At 36.5% G+C, this 21,355-nt stretch overlaps 1 protein-coding gene across 3 annotated transcripts in view; it reads right to left on the reverse strand.

Moving 5' to 3' along the window:
• Window positions 1-21,355, reverse strand: part of GRM1 (glutamate metabotropic receptor 1) — a 390,861-nt gene that overhangs the window by 90,710 nt on the left and 278,796 nt on the right. For all 3 annotated transcript variants that reach the window (XM_026504989.3, XM_026504990.3, XM_026504991.3), the window contains exon 3: window positions 14,102-14,337. In XM_026504989.3, coding sequence (XP_026360774.1) covers window positions 14,102-14,337 — 236 coding nt within the window. The remainder of the gene's footprint in view (window positions 1-14,101; window positions 14,338-21,355) is intronic.

The raw sequence follows: 21,355 nt of genomic DNA on the forward strand, positions 1-21,355 counted from the left end.
TTCTCATGACTTATTTATTTTATAACTAAAAGTTTGTACCTCTTTTGTTTGCATTTATTTGTATTTTTATTATGTATCCATGTCACTTTTTAAAAAAATGATGATACATAGGTATATTCTCAAAAACACAATTTAGCTTTTGTTCATACGTTTTCTTTACTACAAAGGCCATTCTAATAGCTATGTGACCACTTCCCTAACCTGTTCACATCACTATAGAGTCTAAAACTTATGCTCTCATGACCTAAACTTACCTACAAACTGAACAAGTCACTAATGACATGCTTTTGAGGACTCAAAGGCCAGGACTGATTTCCTTTATTGTGTAAAGGTTTTCAAATGAGGAATTACAAGTTTTATAATAAGAATTTTGAAAACAAAAATAACTTTAATTTCAAGAAAGGGTAATCTGACAACACAGTAAAGAAGCCACAGAAGTTAAAATTTTTAAAAACTATAAAAGCTGAGAAAATATTCTGCCTAGTGTTAAGAAGATAAAAATTAACATGGCACTAATTTTCACATATTATTTTGAAATTTAAAAAGTATAATGCCTAAAAATAGTGAGCCAGGGACTTTTGCATAATCCTGTAGAGAAGGCTAGAGCAGAGAATGGGGGGGGGGGGGTCTTAGCCATTTGCTACATGACAATGTTCTCTTACTTTCTGGACATACAGACTTGGAAAAGTGTCACTAAGAGAGCATAGTGCAGCAAGGCTGAGGGCACTTTATTCCTAAGAGAAGATGTAAATTAATCTCTTTATAAGGGGGAAATATAAGCCTAAAATCTTCAATGACCTTTGTTCTATGCCGTAAGAATTTCTGCACACTTGGGGTTTGTTGCAAGAACTATATGTGTTGTTAAGCAGTAATGTTGACTTATCAGAAATGTCCCACATGAGAAAGGAAATCCTGAAACTGCTCTTGAGTGTCAATCATTGTAGGTTAAACATGGGAGGTGGGACCCTTAAGTAGAGAGTAATTGGCTATACATGAATCCCTTTCTTTTTGTCCTTCCTAAGATGGGAATAAGTTCCATTTCCAAAGCCTCTAAATAAAGAAGTGTTCACTAGCAGAAACATGAAAACTCAGTACAGTACCTAATTATTACTTAATCTTACCTTGATTTAAAAACAAAAGGCATTTTGTTGATAAGCCCTTTTGGCTGATGTCTCTTGGTCTTGGAGTTCTGAATTTTTCACTCACTGTCTTAATAAAAATTTCCTACAATTAATTTAGACCCTGGTAAATAAGAAGGGAATATCTCTTTATCTTTGGCAAAAATTTTTCATGCATTTTGACAAGGTAATTCTGCCAATTAAAGGTTCAGGTGAGTTCAAAACCAAAAATTCTAAACATATATTGCATGCACATGTACCTCCTAAATAAATAGCTGCAGTGCAAATTCTGATTTAATATTTTCATAGATTGTATTATTACCCATAAATATTAGATACCTTAGGATAGATTACGTATCTTCTCTCCATTGACATTTGGCTGAACCATAGGGCTGGCTTTGGTCAATGAAATGTTACTGAAGTGACATGTATAACTTTTAGCAGAAGCTTAAACTCCCAATCACATTGGTCATGTTCTGTTTCTTTACCACAATTATCAATGTTCCAGATTGAAGGTCTATCAGACTGGGTCCTAGGTGCTGAAGACATGGAGCAGTCTCTTAACTCATACATAATGGACATGTGGCAAGAACAAGAAATAATTTTTTCTTCTTGAAAGACATTAAGTTAGGGGTCCATATGTTATAATGTGTATCCTCACCTATCCTAACTAAAAAGGGAATTGATACCTAAAAGTAAGGGAATGCTGTAACAACAGTAAAAATGACCACGAGAGGTGCCTGGGTGGCTCATTCAGTTAAGCATCTGACTCTTGGTCTCAGTTCAGGTCTTGATCCAGAGTCATGAGTTCAAGCCCTGCATTGGGCTCCACACTGGGCATGGAGAATACTTAAAAAATTATAATGAATCATTAAGTATGAGGCTTATAGAAACAGGCAGCAGATAGTGAGGAGATTGTGATCACTGTCAAAAAGGACATAAATCCATTATTATTCAGTGGCAAAACATTCAGTAACATTGTCACATATAATAACTTGGAAGGCATGTATTTTACCAAATGAGCTTGCATGTTTAAGCAAGGAGGTAGGCATATTAAATGGGCAGAGATAAAAATGAAATTGACTCTCACTTCCAACTCTTAACAAATAAAACAGAAGATGTTTATGCTACAAAGAACAAATGAAAACTCAGCTTCATGTCAATTACCAAATCAAAACTCTTATTTTTGTGATAAAACCTCTGAAGGAATTAATTTGGCACCCATTAAACTTTCAAATGGAGACAACTGCTAAGAGAGAGGAGCTAAGAACCTAGCTCTTAAGATACAGCAAGACTCCTAGAGAATGTCTGACATCCTGATGCGTATCTGTGGGAGAAAGACGAAAATCATTTATGTGAAGTGAGTTGAGAGTTGGACAAAAAATATCTGTAAGGACACACTGTGGCTATACAAAAAGTTGAATTATCCAGGAAATTAGTTCTTTGTTTCTCTGTGGTAAGAGCATAGTGTTTGGGAGTGTAGAAGAACAAACCCAGCAATGGAAAACCAAAAAACAGGGATTAGGGAAATGTAAAGGAAGGTATCTATGCATTCAGATACCATTCTGGTCAGCCAGAGGCACATGTCCTTAATGGTCTACATGTTTTACCTTTCACAGAAACACAATGAAATTGGGTTTTTACATATGTACCTAAAGAGTTATGTAGTTTTCTCATGGCAGCTGTTAACAGAGAGAGGTCTGCTGCAAAAGAGCTAAAGAAGTAGCTACTGGAAAGGACTTAGAGAAGCTAAACCCTCACTCTGTCTAAACATCTACTGTGGTGGACCTGTTGGTCCACAAAGATGTCCACATCCTAAAGCCTAGAACCTGTGGATAAGTTAGGCTACATGGCAAAAAGGACTTTGCAGATGTGACTGAATTTCCATTGAGATGGGAAGATTATCTTTGGTTATTTGGGTGGGACTAATTTAATCATAATCCTTAAAAATAGAGAATCTTCCCTAGCTGTGGCCAGAGAGACATGTGACTATGGAAGCAGGGTCCAAGAGATACAACATTGCTGGTCTTGAATAAGGAGGAACAGGGCCATTATCCAAAGAATGTGGGTGGTCTCTAGAAGTTAGAAAAAAGCAAGAAACAGATTCTCCCATAGAACCTTTCTAAAGGAATGCGTTTCTGCTGACCTCTGACTGATTTTCACTCAATGAGACCCTTGTCTGAGTTCTAGCTTATGGAACTGTACAATAATAAATTTGGATTGTTTTAAGGAACTGACTTTATGGTAATTTGTTATGGCAGCAATAGAAAATTAATACATCTCGTAATTGCCCAATCTGGACATAGAGAAATAGTATATAGCCATGACTTATTGATTTTGGAATGCTAGTGCTTCAAACAAGCCTACCAATAAATAAATAAAACAAATGGAAGAGATTCATTCAGTATTAGAAATTACTAAATTCTCATTAGCTACTGCAGCTGCCATAGCCACAGCCAAAACCTTGGCAAGCTCTCAACTTGGACAGTGATAGATGATTCCAAATTTTAAAATTTTTTTAAAAAGAGCTAAAAGGCTCATAAATTTTAAGTATGAATTTCTTCCTGTCCTTAACCTAAGTGCTTGGCTCCACTCTAGAGATTCTTTTTTTTTTTTAAGATTTTATTTATTTATTTGACAGAGATAGAGACAGCCAGCGAGAGAGGGAACACAAGCAGGGGGAGTGGGAGAGGAAGAAGCAGGCTCATAACGGAGGAGCCTGATGTGGGACTCGATCCCAGAACGCTGGGATCACGCCCTGAGCTGAAGGCAGACGCTTAACCACTGTGCCACCCAGGCGCCCCCACTCTAGAGATTCTGATCCAATTGGTGTGGTATGAGAACTTGGTACCATGAAGTACCTTTTTCTTTTCCAAACAAAACTTGCTATGTGTTATTAAGACATTTCTGTTAACATAAATTGAGTGCATTTTTAAAAGCTTTCATGAGACTTTAATAAGTCAGACTTGAGAATCACTGCTCGAAAGGACAAGATTCTTCTTCATATCATCTTAATTTATCCAAATGGATTGGATAATAGTGTTCTGTTGGTTAGAGTATTAGACCAAATCTATTTGAGCTAAGTCCCTGTGGATTCATATTTCTAACAAATTTTAATACATGTCCCATGTAGTACCCATGGATGCCCATCAAACTTCTATAAGGATTTGTGGTCACAACTAATGTTGTTTACCAGCCAGTGATACTCCAGAGAAAAGTCAATTAGTAAATAAATAGAGTGGCCATATAGAATTATGACATGATATTGACATAGGCACAGATGACTATGATAGCAGGTTTAACACCACTTCACACAGATCTTTGGTGTGAGGTTTGACAAGCAGCTCTCAGATATGAAGTATAATACTCGAGTATACTACCATGGCCTAGAGACACAGGACCTAGATTATAAACGTAACTGGTAGGCTGATTACATAGGGCCCCACTCATTAGGGCACAAATGTATATAATAACTTCAGGTATGAGGTTAGTTTTCAAAAAAAGCAGGCACCAGAGAATTTACCTCCAGAGAACATACTAAAGAAGTTGTCCAGAGACACGGCAACCTCCATTTCACAGCATTTAATAAGGAATCATGTTTAGTAGCTATTATGACCCCAAACTTGGTTCATGATATGGATACAGAACATCCCCTTCACCTTAACTGTTACCTCCACATAGCAGAAATAATGGAATGATGGAACATACTCCTCAAGAACAAGTTCAAAAGTCTGACTGGTTCTTGAATTCTAACCAACCATTTATCTTTTCAGTGTTTGATTTCTTTATGCTGCTGCTTTCCCAATTATATATCTCCATAATGAATAGGACCAAAGGATAAATAAAAGAAGTTAAGCATACACCTCCCACGGGATCCAGGGATTCCACAGCGAGGACTCGCCCCAAAAGAAAAGAAAACATATATCTATACAAAGATCACACATAGATGTTCTTAGCAGCTTGGTTTGTAATAACCAAATACTGGAAATAACTCAAATGCCCATTATCAGGTTAAAGGATAAACAAATTTTGTTATGTCCAGATAATGAAACATCGCTCAGCAATTTTTTAAAAAATGAACTGTTGATACATGCAATACAATGATGAATCTCAAAATAACTGTGCTGAGTGAAAGAATGCAGACAGAAAAGAGTTCACAGCACACAATCTCGTTTTAAGAGTAGGGGGTGCCTGGGTGGCTCGATTGGTTAAGCTTCCAACTCTTGATTTCAGCTCAGGTCATAATCACAGGGTCATGGGATTGAGCTCCAGGTCAAGCTCTGTGCTCAGCACAGAGTCTGCTTCTCCCTTTCCCTTCTCTCTCTCTCTCTCAAATAAATAAACAAAACCTTAAAAAAAAAAAAGTAGAAATTGCAAATGAACTATTGTGACAGAAAATTGCATGTGAATAGGAGGGAGGAGTTGGGGGGGGGAATAGTGGGAGGGAGGAATTTTCAGTGAGAGACAAAGGAATTTGGGGAGTGATATATTTATTATCTTGATTGTGGTGATGACTTCATGGCCATACTCACATGTTAAAATTTGTCAAATTGTTCATTTTATATACGTGTAGTTTTTTGTATGTCAATTATACCTCAATAAAAATATAAAAATACAAGAAAAAGAGTAAATGGGCCATACGTCAAGTATGTTTGGTCTACCCATCATGAAAAGACTGTAACTTCTTATGATGGCTGAAATTATGACTTTACTTCATGTGAGTTTTCCCAGCAGCAAATATGTAGAAGAAATGAAATGCAAAACTATTCTCCTGATGAGAAGCAGTACAACTTATATGATATAGAGTAAGCCCATACATAGCCATTTGGGAATATCTAAATATATACTAGCCTTTTATCTCAAGGTGAACTCTTAGTTAAGAATAGCCATAGATTTTAATGATTAAAAATACCCATTCTCAAATTGTTCAGAAGTTAGGCTGGACCACAGGAGGAAGCATTCAACTTTGAAAATATATAAATTGTTTAATAGGGAGAATTTGATCTAATTGAAGGATTTATTAATAAATTAAACTAAATTCTAGTAATAATAGGTATATAAACCTTAGGCCATTCTCTAGGTAACTAGTTTACATAGCAAAAAGTTCATTGGCATATCCCATATTACAAAATTGTAAATTAGATGTTTTGATAAAATAGTAACTGATCACTGTTACAATAAGCATTGAAGGCCTCAAAAAATTCCCATTTGTATACCTGAAGTCCGTATCTGCTCGATGCTAAAAATTATTCAAGTCCTTTGGAAATAGAATCAAGATTAATATAAAGCAAAAGGATGGAAAACATATGCCCCTGAATCAATATTTATGTCTTTTGAATGATAGAACACGTTTCTATAAATCCATTCAATTATTAAACTGACACAGAAGAAGAAACTATACTGAATTGGTCTTCACAGGAATGAATCTGCCCTATTTGGGTTGGAGGCTCTGTGGGAATCACCAAGCAAGGTGGAAGCCTTGGCTCATAACATCTTTCAGCTGCTGCAGTGAAGATAGTCAACAAGTTGATCATGCTGGAAATACTAACTTGCGAGTTAGATCCAAATAACCATAGAAACAAAAAAACCAGCATTTCTGGGGTTAGAAAATTAGAATGCAGGGGAGCCTGGGTGACTCAGTTTGTTAAGTGTCTGACTCTTGATTTTGGCCCAGGTCATGATCTCAGGGTTATGAGGTCAGGCTCTACACTGGACATGGAGCCTGCTTAAGATTCTCTCTGCCCCCTCTCTGCCCTGCCCCGTCCCTCTCTCTAAAAAAAAAAAATAAAATAAAAAAGGAAGAAAAAATCAGAATGCAGCGCTATTCAATAGAACTCTGTAATAATGGAATTTTTCTGTATTTGTGCGATGTAAGATGTAGTCACTAGCCACATGCAGTTGTTAACATATGAAATATAGCTAGTGAGACTGAGAAAATGAGTGCTTAACTTCATTTTAATTAATTTAAATTTAATTATAAAAAAAATACACATGGCTAGTGGCTACCACAGTTGACAGGGCAGGTCAAAAGTATTAAGAGTTAAGCAGACCAAGACTGTACTTATAGTATGATATTATTTTCAGAGTTTCATCTATGTGTGATAATTAATGAGGTTTTCTGAGAAATTATAATGTCCAAAAGTGACACAAGGTCAGTTCACTTTCATTCTTTCAACCAAAAATATAAATACATCTGTTATAGACTGAATGTTTTTGTCCCCTCCAAATTCATATGTTTAAACTCTGATCCCCAATGTGATGATGATATTTGGAGATAGGGTTTGGGGAGGTAATTAGGTCTTAAGGGTGCAGCCCTCTTGATGGGATTAGTACACTTAGGAGACTTGTTTCTTTTCTTTTTCTCCATCATGTGAGGAAAGAGGGAAGAAGGCTCTCATTAGACGCCTGCCATGCAGGCACCCTAAGTGTAGACTTTCTAGCCTCCAGAACTGTGAGAGATAAATATTTGTTGTTCAAGGCTCCCAGCTTATGGTAATTTGTTATAGCACCCCAAACTGACTAAAGCAACAACCAAAGCTTTTAAAACATACGTCCATAAAGAAATTTCTACCAGCACTGTGTGAGAACCTATTACTGTTTCGTTTTGAGAATGTTTGTTTGGCTCAGCTATCTTTGTTCTACTTGTTAGCACTTCCAGAATTCCAAAGTAGAATAGTTTTACTGCCTTGGATCAGTGGGCTTTAAATCTTCATTGAAGAAACTATAAAAATGTTAGGCTTTTTTCAAGAGATACAGGGTACAGCATTGTATCATTCCTCCTGAAGGGGGAAAAGATTGAGAATTCTAACATTGGGTTGAGAAATTATGTTCCCTAAATTAAATCAACTATTGTTCCATGTGAGGGTCATGGATTATAGGGCTATAGAGATCCTTTAATCAGTTATCAATTGCCACAATAATGCTGCATAACAAACCACCCCAAGCTTAGTGGCTTAAAACAACAAGTATTTAGTTCATGAATCTGGGAGTCAACTAGGAAGTTTTGCTGTTCTCGGTTGGACATGACTCACCTCAGCTAGGCTGAACTCATGTGTCAACAGCCAGCTAGTGTATTGGCTGGAGACTGGTTTATCAACTAAGAGGTCATCCTGTTTCTGCTCTAAGTTGTCTCTCATATTCTAGAAGGCTAACTCAGGCTTGTACATACAGCTGAGAGAGGGTCCCAAGAAAGAAGAATAGTAGGTCAAGCCTCTTAAAACCTGGACCTAGAACGAACAAGCTATAAATTCAATTGAGATTCAAAAGGTAGGAAGCAAAATTCTACTTCATAATGGGAGGAGCAGCAAAGTCACATTTCAAAGGGAATGGATACAGGGAGGGGTTGAGAATTGTGAAGCCTTCCACAAACTATGGCTAATATACCAATTTCTTGGGTAAAGGCAAATGTTGTTCTTCAGGCATGCATAATGGCATTTGGGTCAAACTTCCAAAGGCAAAGAGAAGTTATTACCCTAGGACCTAAAAGGCTATAGTAAGTAGGAATCTGTCTCAGTTTATAGACCATCTTAATCTGGATTGAATTATATTGGACAAATCTTATCCCACCTTACATATGATATGTTAATTCAAAATGGAAACTCTAATGAAACTTAATAATGAGGCAACTCTATTATAAAAATTAGTAACAATCTTAAAATTGTGAATGGGAGTCTCCAAGATGGAGCAAGAGTACCCATGTTTGGGGAAAGGATAGTCTCTTCAATAAATGGTTTTGGGAAAGCTGGACAGACACACACAAAAGAATGAAATCTTACACATACACACACACACACACAAACTCACAATGGATTAAAGACTTGAACATAAGACCTGAAACCACAAAATTCCTAAAAGAAAATCTTGGCAATGTCTTTTTGGATTTTGATAACAAAAGTAAAAATAAATAAGGGGGACTACATCAAACTAAAAAGCTTTCATACAGCAGAGGAAACCATCAACAAAATGAAAAGTCAATATACTGAATAAGAGAAAATATTTGCAAGTTTTACATCTGACAAGAGGTTAATATCCAAAATGTGTAAAGAATCCATACAGCTGAATAGCAAAAGAAAAAAAATGGTGAAAAAATGGGCAGGGGATCTGAATAGACATTTTTCCAAAGAAGACATACAGATGGCTAACAGGTACATGAAAAGATGTTCAATATCACTAATCATCAGGGAAATACAAATCAAAACTACAATGAGAGATCACCTCATATCTGTTAGAATGACTATCATCAAAAAGACAAGAAAAACAAGTGCTGCTGAGGATGTGGTGAAAAGGAGACCCTTGTGCATTGTTGGTGGGAATGGAAACTGGTGCACTGCGCTCTGGAAAGCAGTATGGAGGTTTCTCAAAAAATTAATAATACAACTCTCATATGATGCAACAATTCCACTTCTGGGTATTTATCCTGAAGAAACAAAAACACTAACTTGAAAAAAATATATGCACCCTTCTGTTCATTGCAGCTATTCACAATAGCCAGGACACAGGAGCAACCTAAGTGTCCCTTGATGGATAAATGGTAATGAAAAAACATGGGGGACCTGGGTGGCTCAGTCAGTTGAGCATCTGACTCTTGGTTTTGGTTCAGGTCATGATCTCGGGGTCATGGAATGGAGCCCCACATGGGGCTCCACACTCAATGGACTCTCCTCGAGATTCCCTTTCCCTCTTCCACCCCTTCCCCCTCCCCTCCCTCACTCCTGAATGCATGCGCTCTCTCTCTAAAATAAATAAATAAACAAATAAATAAAATCTAATATATATATGTACACACATATATATAGTGATGATGGATGGTAAAGGATGCTGTACTGATGATTTTACTATACATACAAATATCGAATATTATGCTGTACACTAAAAACTAACAATGTTATGTATCAATTATATCTCAATTTTTTTAAAAAAAAGAGTACTCATGCTTGGAATTCTTGAAATTTTGTCATATCAGAGTAGCTGTCATTATCTTAGTAGTCCTGAGCTGTTGGTGAGTATTACAGATATCATCTAAATTCTTTCATTATGTCTTGGATAATAACCAAATACAAGGATATACTAGCTTTAAAAAACATTGTGCCCACTTATTTCCAGCTGATATAAAGAATAAGGGGAGAATGTAAAATTATGACTGTAAATTCACTGGACTGTGAAAAAGGTCGGTGAAGACATAGTGAACTAATCCAGTTATTATGCTGCTAACCACAGCAAATCCTAATATTGCCAATATTGCAAGACAATGGTAATATATTTTTTAAGGGGCCTAAATATCATTATGTTCTTAGACCAATAATTATATATTTAAAAATCTATAGAGAGGAAACAATCCAAAAAGAGTAACAACAACCATGAAAACTCTCTGTACCATATTCAGTGTTTTTCATCAGAAGAAAAATTGGAAGCAACCAATAATATGACTAAGTAATTATAGTATTTCCATTGGGTAGAATATTACGGAGCTATTAAAATGGTGGTTATAAAGGTCGTATGGCAACATCAAAAAGGTGAAGTATAATCGTAACTGTAATCTGTAACAGAATTACATGTACTTATGATTATAACTATGCAAAACAAAATGAAAAAACGTTCATGGAATTGTAAGCTGTGCTGGTAGAAGCTGCCTTTTGGGATTTCTTATTCTCTTAGAAATGTTCATATCATTTGATTGAGTAATTCAACTTCTGGAAATGTATCTTAAGAAAATTATCCAAAAAAAAGAAAAAAAGAAAAAGAAAAAAAATTATCTAAAATGAGAAAAAAAGGGGGGGTGGTTAGGAAGAAGAATTTTTTAATGCAACTCTGCAGGTTTTTTTTAATTCATAAAGAACTGAAAATAGCTTAAATGTGTAGGAAGAAAGAGTTAAATAAATTAGAGTTTATCTGTCTGCAGAATGTATGCAGCTATGAAGAATGAAAGAAATTAATGATAAATTCATAAATCTAAAAGAAAAGGCAGTATTCATTTTAAAAGCAATATATAAAATAATATTGACTATGTGATTTAAAAGCATATACAGATAAAAATACACCAAAAATTTAATAGTGTATTTGCTAGAAATATATCAAAAAATTAATAGTGATTAACAGTGGTTATATAAAAGAAAATTCTTAATGTTCATCATCTTTCTTATACTTTTTTATATTTCTAATTTATATACAATAATCATAGCAGTAGGTATTACTGTGATAATCAGAAAAAAACGGTAAAAGCCTGAATAGGAAAAAAATAAAATATCTATATTGGCACTCTAATGGTGGTTCATTACGACTTGTGTGCTTGTTTTTCTAGTTTCCACATCTTGGAATATAGTTATGCTAAATTTGTAATTTCAAAATCTATAATATTTAGTAAGGTGACCCATGCTATACCATATTTGCCTTCTGGTAAGACATGACATTAATAATAACACTTTACATTTACGTAAGGATTTACAATTTGCAAGGTATCTCACTTGTATTATTTCATTCGATTCTCACACTTGTGTAAAGTAGAAAGTGTTACCATGCTCCAGTTGCAGAAATTGATTCAGAGACTAAGTGAGGTCCTCCAAGTCATTTGGCAGATACCTAACCAACCCAGTGTTGGGCCCAGTGGTTAAGCTTCTAAATGCTCTCAGTTTCCATGGAATCATTTTCACAATTCTCATCAGGAAGGATAAAGCACTATGCTATTGCAAACATAATACAAATGCTGTAAACAACTAAGACATTTACTGCAAGAGAGTGACTTTGATTTGTTTTATACCTATTCTTTTCACTGTCCTCAGAATGATTAATTTTTTTTTTAATTAGGTTTTTCAGCTGGGTGGCTCAGTAGGTTAACTGTCTGCCTTTGGCTCAGGTCATGATCTCATGGAGGCCTGCTCAGCAGGGAGCCTGCTTCTCCCTCTCTCTCTGTCCTCACCCCCCCCAACCCCGCTCACGCTCTCACTCTCTGTCTCTCTCAAAAAAAAATAAACAAAACCTTCAAAAAAAAAAGAGTTAGGCTTTGATGTTTTAGTTAGTACCTTTCCAACACATCTCCAATCCCTTGATATGCCCAACTAATTAAGCAGTGATGTAGACTTTGCATGAAGTACTTTTTAATTAGCCACAGTGATTCCCAAATTATTCAGCCTGGGCTCAGGACCCTTAATATTCAAAATGACAATCTAGTGCATGTAAACTCTTTATTTAAGTAGTGACATCTGAGATTAAGCTCCATAAAGGTTTCTATAGAAACTAACTACAATACCTAAACTTTCCTAAACACCAAAATGATCCAATTAGAGGAAGTAAAAATAAGTGATGGAAAGAGCAGCTATCGATAGTATGGAAGGTTTCATTCAACTTCCTCACATTAATGTTCATAAATGTGTCTGAATATTCATTAGAAGACTATGCAATTTATTTGCTATTCAAGGATCTCAACTAGATAAGAATGATACATGAAGTGATAGTTTAGTTGTTCTTCAATAACACTGAAGCCAATTTCATAGAAACGCAGACATTAAAACTGAAGAGCAAGGTAAATTTACCTGAATGTATACACACATAGATAACGCAAATACTGCTAAAGATAAATTAAAGATAAAATTCTAGGATTCCTGCGGCAGAAGAGATCAATAAAGTTCATGAATTAGTTCCAAATAGAAAAGTTAAATAAGTCTTCAGTCTTCCTTAGAACTAAGAACAAAGGGAAATATTTGCTAAGCTTGACTGCAGAATGAAATGCAAACATAAACATATTTATTAAAGGTAATCACATAAGAAGCTCTTAAAAGTAGCCTTGAGAGTCAAGCATAACATAAGAACAATTCATGAATGTGCAATTTTTTTTTATTTCTTACTATGAAACTTAAGCAAGTTCAGATTTTAACCTTAACATTTGCATGCACAAAACCCAAAATGGTTTTCAAAACAAACGTAGTTACAGATTTCTAGTTTTTGTTTTGAAAGCTTAGGTCACAAGCTATTTTCTTGGAAATCCTTGCAAAAAGACATCCAAGTATGATTAATAAATAGTATTTTAAATTTTACTAAAAAAACACAATGACCAAGTGACATATATAAATCTGCATCACTAATAGACATCTCAAAATTAACCCACTGAAATCTAGCTCCTGATCCTTTCTCCTTTTCTTGAAGTCTTTCCCATCTCAGTCAATGGTGACACCATCTTTAATGCCTGTCCATCATGCTCTGTTATCAACCCAGTACAGAAAACTGGCTTTGAATGGCACTGTGGTAGACCAAAGAGGATCTATTTTTGCCACATTAAGCAATGCTGAAAAAAGACAGCAGACAGCAATGTCTCTACATAGTAACGATAACACTCATGAAAGTTACTCTGTTAAGAAGTTCCTGGGGGGGGGGGGGCAGAAAAGGACATCCACTGGAGTTCACCAAGCCCTAAAGACCTGGAACAATGTGCTGTCCTTTCCTGGCATGCCTTCAGTGAGCAGTGCATGGGAATTATCTGTCCCACCAGGAAATGTCAGTCCTATTTACAGATAAGAATGCGGAATTTCTTGCCACCTATGTCCACATATACCCATGTTAGTGGTGTGGTCCTAGATAACATTATCTCATCTTCTTCAGACTTGCATATTGAAGCGAGTCATAAAGAAGAAAAAGGGATCAAACCAGTGCTGCTTGCTTATGTCTATGGGCAACACTTCCTAAGCATGCTTGCAATAAAATCTCTTCTCTCTGGCTTGAATACCAGATACCTGAATTCTCAGTTTGCTTTTCATTGAACTGTATTATCACTTCTTACAACTTGCTCCACCAGAGACCAAAGCAGTTTTTCCAGAATATGGAAACATGAATCCTTGGGGTAATATATACACTCTCCTAATTCTAGTTATTTTATAAATTAAGATGGCAATTCAGTCTTTGGAACTCCAGCCTTGACACCTTCTACTCTCATTCAACAAGTTGCAATGGGGCTAGAGTTGTAACCTCTGAGTTGTTATTTCGTGAACGCAAATTACCTGTGCAGATTCTTTTAAAGTTGGGATTTTCCAGAAGGTGTCCTGGTAGGCGGCACTGGAACCGATGTTGCCAAAACTCAGGAAACCAGGGATTCCTCGTATTAGTGTCCAGCCTCAGCTTCAGGAAATAATCATCAAATGACCTGACCTCTGGAGATTGCAGCTTTATTGTGATTCCCCCGTTGGCTTCCACCTCATAACCTTCAATGACTTCATCTCTGTCTGCCCATCCATCACTAAAAAAATTCAGGAATTGGGGTGGGGAGAGAGAAAGACAAAGGTCTCACAAATAGGGCTCAGCATTATGCATGAACGAAGCAATTCAGCAAGGCTGAAAGTCTATTTTCAGCCAAAATTGCTACCTATCAATGACTTTTTTTTTTTTTTTTGGTGGAGAGGAGTAACTTCTGAAATCATAAAGTCCTGTTTGTTTTTCACAGTAGTAAAAGTGATGATGAAGATGATGATAGTAGCAATGACAAGAACTAACATTTATTGAGCATTTACTAGGCATCAGATTCTGTACTATTTACTTCTACTCAGTCAGATGTTCAGCAACTAACGAAATCTCAGTGGATCCAGAATATGGATCCAGGCAGTCTGGCTCCCAAACCCAGTGCTCTTCAGGCCACAAAAACCATCAGTTGCTGTCCAAATCAGAATAAAATAAAACCCAGGCAGTCAGGGCCTTCACAATAAGAGCTCAGCAAGGTTTCAAGGTTGCAGCCAAGACCATTATATGAGCTGCATTTATGGGGTAGAAAATTGATTTAGCTCAGAAGCATGACAACCACAGATTTTGCTCCTGGACATTGTTCAAACTTGCATTGCCTAGAAGAGATCAGATGCTTCCCCCTCAATGTTATTTCAAAATAGCAGCATTAAAAGAAAACAATCCCACTCCCCCAAATAAAAATAATCCTCCTGCTCACTAAAAGGAAGTTAACTGACGTTTTATTCAGTGAATTCAATTTTTTAAAAAAATCTGGTCACCTTCTAGAACATTCACATCAGTCATGAGTGACATAGCTCCAATTTAATTCAAGTATACATATGAGCTGGGTCAAACCTCATGTGAGTGGCTGTGATCCCTTCCCAGCAAGTGCCACAGAAAAATTGCACTAGTTAGAGTTAAACAGGCAAAGAAGACTTAATTCAAGACTATTCCATTAGGACAGAGACACTGAACTCCACTCTGCTAATACGAAAGTTGGGGAGATTTAAGTGCTGAGGTGAGCTAGTGAGCAAGTGCTCGAGGACACTGAGGGGAATTTGGTCAACGTGATTAGCCATCTGTGTTTGATAATTGTCATTTATCTAAGTTAGGTTCCCACCTACCCACAGAAACTGGGAGACAGGGGTTTGCTATCATTCTTGATGATTACATTTCAAAGGGATGGCTTCCAGGTCCTTGAGAAAGAAATTTCTCTGCTATAACAACTGTCAAGAGGCTAGGAGAAAATGTACACCTCCAAGGGACAGAGAAAGAATTTATAACGGCATTTTTAAATTAAACGCTCTAAGGAAAGGGAAGTCAAGGGGCCCATAGTCAGGAAGAAACTTGTCTACAGTTGAGTCAAACTGAGGAGAGGGTTAAAGATTGTCTTGGTCAAGAGGTGGATTTATTTATACCCACAGAGTCATACCCTGCAGTTTCTGGAACATAACTATTCAGTCTCTGCCAGAGAAAGTGTTTTATCACTTGCTTCTCACAGAGCAGGGACCTGGGCCAAATATATATGACTGACCATAGTTCACTCCTTGTTAAACTGAGATCAATTGGAATAAATGTGTCCTCCACTTAGCTGAGTTAATTGGTGCAGTTCTGTTCCAGAATCTTTCCAGTGAACCACACAGGAGCTGTATTTTTCAACAGACCAAAGGCTGTAGAAGGTATAGCTGACTTACCATGATCCAGAACTAAAGGGACCTTGAGGTATAGTGTGGTCTAACCAGCCAGATCAGAGAATGTCTATATGTTTCTTCTAAATCCACTGGGATAGAAATTTTACAATCTTGCACAGACCTTTCCTTCCCCCTACATCCCCCCATCATTTTCTTCTTTCCTTCCTTCTGTCCTCCTTCCTTTTGCATTTACCTAGATGCTCTGCTATGCTCGAGGTTTAATTAAGAATGAGACACACTATCCTCTAACCCCTACTGTTACAGACTTGTGGAAGAATAGACACTAAACAAGAATTACAAATGCTGTAAAAGTAAAGAAGGAAAAGTGACCAGTACTGTGGGGAGGAGGGGCTTGGGGGTTTGACTTAGTCAGATGTGTATGTATGTATACAAGTGTGGGTAGAGAGAAGGTAATTAGGGATGACTATCCTAAGAAAGTTATATCTGAGTTGAGATGTAAAGGATGTGTGGGCATTAGTCAGATGAAGAGATGGGGAGGGACTGGTATAAAACGTTCCTGGTAGATTATCTAATATACAGGAAAGAGCATGGGCCATTCAAAGAATTTGGCGAGTCAGTATAGCTGTAGCATAGAAATATGGCAGGAGACAGTAGTGTGGACATAAATTCCAGCTTAGTAATCATTAGCCTAAGGACTGCAGGAAGTCCTCAAAGTGTTGTTTTAAGCCTATTACATAGTAAGCCCACTGAGCTCTGCCCTCTGGTGGGGAATGACCTGAGTCTTTCTAACAAGTCCTGCTGTACTCACCATCACTGGATATGACGGCAGGTCAAATTGATTTAAAAAAAGAAGACAGACTCTTTTATCTTTCTACATGCTCAGTCTACTTAGAAAGGCTTGAACTAGTTTAATTATTTAGATTTATTCACATTATATCATAACTACACATATAGCAATTTGAAGACCTGAACTATAGGGTTAAGGGTAAAAACAAAACCAGTTAGGCTTTCTAGAAATTCAGCTTATGAGTATATATTCCAAATCAAATGACTTACAATTTGAAGAAAAAAAAAATTCCTTTTTGACATAAAATTTAAGCTTGAAGTGTGTTTCTCCCCAAGATTTAATATTATGTGAGATTTTCTTTGTGTGAATGTGTAGTCTGAATAAGGAAACCCACAATTTTTTTAAGTGTATGAAATGAGCTGTCTATACTGTTTATTTGCATATCTTTTCTTTTTTTTTTAATCATTCCCAGTTTATAAAAGCAAGTATCATATGTCAATGATGGAAGCAGGGAAAGTGTGACCTCCTGCCCTTTTGCCCTCCAACACAGAGGAGCACATCATGGGAGTAAACCTGAATATAGAAAATTTGAAGTCATACGGTTTAGTGGGACAGAGCCTTAGATCCCCGTTGCCATTGGTTAAAGCCCTTCCCCCTCACTGTTGATGACCTCATTCCAGAAATTAGAGTTGGTGTTAAATCCAAGAAGTCATGAAATCAAGGCGAACCAGGATATGACAGAAAAAAAATATTCAGCTAGGACTGGTTGGTGAATACTTTTGAAGTATTAATCACTAGACTTTATATGAGATCTTAAATCTATCTCAGGTAAGGTATTAGGGAATGCTAACAAAAAGTTGCTGAAAACATCCATAAAGCAACTCTTGGTTTTTATATATTTAAATCATTTTTGTCTACAGACCACTTGCCAAAGGTATTTAGAGAGAAGGTTAAAGGATTTTTGCTGTTCGGTTGTGTTGGGATTTTTTTGTAAGGATATTTGTTCTGGTGAATTCTCTGTGAAGCACGCTTGAAAACAGGGAGGCAGCAGCTCTCCTGATACCTGGTTTGGGTGTTTACTTCTGTTATTGTTGTTGATAGTGGTGGTGGTACTGTGGACTATGCAACCAGAGACAACCCGCAGGCACCTGCTCACCCCAGGCCTCTGCAGTGAATCCTGCTGTGCTGGGTGCTGAGCTCTATAAGGCACATTCACAGCCTCCAGCTGCGTCTGCTACCCCAGCTGCTCCCCAGTGATGAGTTCCTTTTCCTATCTGGGGTCTGGAAATAAAGCTGCAGAACGTGGATAAACAGGGTGAACGTTTAACAGACAGCTACATGTCTTATAAGTATTCCTCACAAAATACACGAATCCTTGTTTCTTGTCCCTCTCCACATTTTTATACAACAGTTCTTTCACAGGGCTGTTCTCGTCCCAAAAAATCATTGTTCTGGTCCCTGTGAAATTCCACAATCCCAACCTGAATACTAAAAAGATTTCTTCCACTGAATAAATTCTGATGGAAACAATAAGAAAATATTGTTTCTAATTCTACCAATTATAACTGGACAGGAGCTGCATGAGTGTCACTTTTGCATCATATAAATTAAAATCATTTAATAAGCAAATTGATAGTAAAAAACAGAAATACAATAGTATTCATTTAAAAATTGTTTAAAAACATTTTAGAAAAACATATTTATATTCAATTAAAATAATGATAATCCAGGGAGCAAAGCAATTTGATTTGTGTTGAGTACAAATAACTGTGTGTACCTGATAATAAAGCTATCATTCTTTAAAAATATTCCAGAGATTACCATATAAGCAAGAAAATGAGAAAAGGACAATAAAAATATTTTCAAAAACATATGTAAACAAGCACAAAATTCTATAAATACAATGCTAACCATACTTACAAAGCCTGAAGAAATGTCATATGATGCAATTTAAATCAAGTGATGTCAACTGTGGGAAATTTTATGGCAGTAGTGGCAGCTTTTTCAATAAGAATTCAGACTGGCTTTCTTCATTCGACATTTATTCACTAAGAATCCTGTATGAGTTAGGCATTTTGCTTACTGCTGCAGATACATTGCTAAGAAGTACAGGCAATGCCCCTGCTCTCAAGGCAATCACAGTGGTAGGGAGGACTAGCCACCGAATACATAATAGCCACAGGGAGTTGTAGCAGCTGATAGGAAAGGAAGGTGGGCTACAGAAGCACAGAAAAGCGGAAGGGTCCTCTCAAGGGAGATTTTGCCTGAGGAGAAGTAACATCTAAGATGAGACTTAAAGGATTGAAGCTACACAGTAAAGAGGGAGATGGAAGAAGGACCAGCTTAAGAGAGTACAAAGCTCTCAAACAGCAAGGTGTTCAGTTTGCTTAGAGTGTGCCAGGTAAAGGAATGATAGGTCAAGCCAGTGAGATCTAAAACAACCTGAACATCCTCGTCAAGGATTTTGGGTTTCATTCTTAGAGTGGTGAAAAATTATTCAGATTTTAAACAGGGATAGGACATGATTAGATTTGTTTTAGAAGGGTCATTCTAGAAAGTACTCAGAGGGTAGGTATTTGTGGAGGTTCTTTGGTTCTAGGATTCTCAGACAAAAACTATGGAAACACACACACAGACATGGGCACAGACCCACACACATACGCACGCAAAGGCAAATTACATTGTAGTATGAAGGTGGGTGTTGATGGTGTGGAGGCGTTGATGAACCAGAAAGTGGGGTATGGGTCACAATTAGTCTATTATTAAATTTTAAAATCAGTTGCCGCAAACCCACCACAAATATAAAACTGACACAAAATGTAGGCAGTTTTTATTTAATTACATAGTACAGGCACTTAGCAGTCCCTCAGCTTACTGAAAAACAGAAGAGAAGATGAGGGGGGTAACTTCACCTTTGGTTGTCTTGCACTGCTAGAATTAGAACTCAAACAGAAACCTTACTTCTAGTCCTATGGCATTTCAGTAGAAAGTGACCAAGGTGGAGGAGGGAACGGGATGGTATCAAAGGGGAACACAGCAGGAATGAAGGGAATTCTCAACAAGTAGAAACTTCGTGTAAAGGAGATCAAGATCAGATCAGTAATTCTTATTTTCCATCTTTTCCTCATTCCTATCCCCCAACTCATCCCTGGCATCCTGAGTCTGAATCATCTGCCACCTGGAGACTTACGACTATCCTCCTCTCCTAGCAGAAATGTAAAGCAAAGATGCTAAATATGGCACGCAACCGTGTAAATGTGGAAGCCATTTCCTAAAACTTCTACAAACCAATTTTTCATGTATCAATGACAATTTGAAGCCAGTGCAAAAGAAGGGTAGGCTGATGAGGGGAATTACTGTGGACAAGTAGGTCTTTTTTCTTCCTTCAAATTCCACTACCAAGATAGCATCGCATTTTGTCTCTCATTCAACTAATCCTGAGACAATGTGAAATAGGAATTGATTATTTAAACTTTTCAAGCCTCTGTTTCTCCACCTATAAAATGAGAGTGGAAATGGTATCAGCCTCTTAGAATTGTGTGAGAATTAAATCATATGATCCATGTGAATACTTAGCACAATCTAGCACATGATGAAATCTTACTAGATGTTAACAGTTCTTTATCATCCATCTTCTCATGATCCAACCAATGTCTGAGCTCTATCTACGTATGAGAAAGATTTCTCTACAAAAGCACTACTCACCATGTGGTCCAAAGATTGGTACCAATTCATAAACTGTTACCAGTCAAGAGGAAGTACAACAGAGACTAAGCATATAGGAAAATCTAGAGCAGTTAGACATTGTTGCAAGATCTAAGAACATGAGAGGTGGACACATGTCATTGCATAGGGTATAAACACGTCATTTTACAATTTATATAGTGAACTGCCTGTAGCTCAAGCTCTATGCATGCCATATGCTGTAGAACCGTGTTACAGTGTGTGACATTCCAAGGCTGCTTTGCCAACTGTAACCCAAAAGTATATAAATTTCCAAGAATATATTTGCATTTATTTTTATACATGTTTTTACAATGACTTTAAATTTTAATCAAGCCTATTTTATAATCTATCCCATAAGATTAATTTCTAAATTAGGGAAATAAAATTCTCATTATTTATTTTAACTCTATTTCTATGGCCACACAAGTTTCACTGAATTATTTTATATATATATATATATATATATATATATATTTTTTTTTTTTTTTTTAATGAGAAAAGGTATACAATCTGCTGAATGTAGCAACAGTCGTATTTGAATGTGGATAGTGGAAATGATTCCATAGAAACAAGGGGAAAGGAGTTCTGATGAAATTTACCTGAAAATAATGTCAGCTCATATATTGAATTTGGCTTTTATTCCTAATTAATGGTGAAGTGCCAAAACCATAGTGTGTTATTTATGGAGTTGTTTTACCCAATGAATTTATGAAATCATCAAAATTTACTAATCATTTATACACAAAACATTAAAAAACTAAATTTAAAACCAAATAATTCTTTGAAACAAAAAGTATTAAAAAGCCAATGGAAGTTTATGCTCAATATTCTACATAAAACATTAGTGTTGCATGGGTTTTTATGAAGTGGCATTT

This window comes from Ursus arctos, unplaced genomic scaffold (genome assembly GCF_023065955.2).
Source record: "Ursus arctos isolate Adak ecotype North America unplaced genomic scaffold, UrsArc2.0 scaffold_13, whole genome shotgun sequence".
In the NCBI taxonomy this organism is placed as follows: Eukaryota; Metazoa; Chordata; class Mammalia; order Carnivora; family Ursidae; genus Ursus; species Ursus arctos.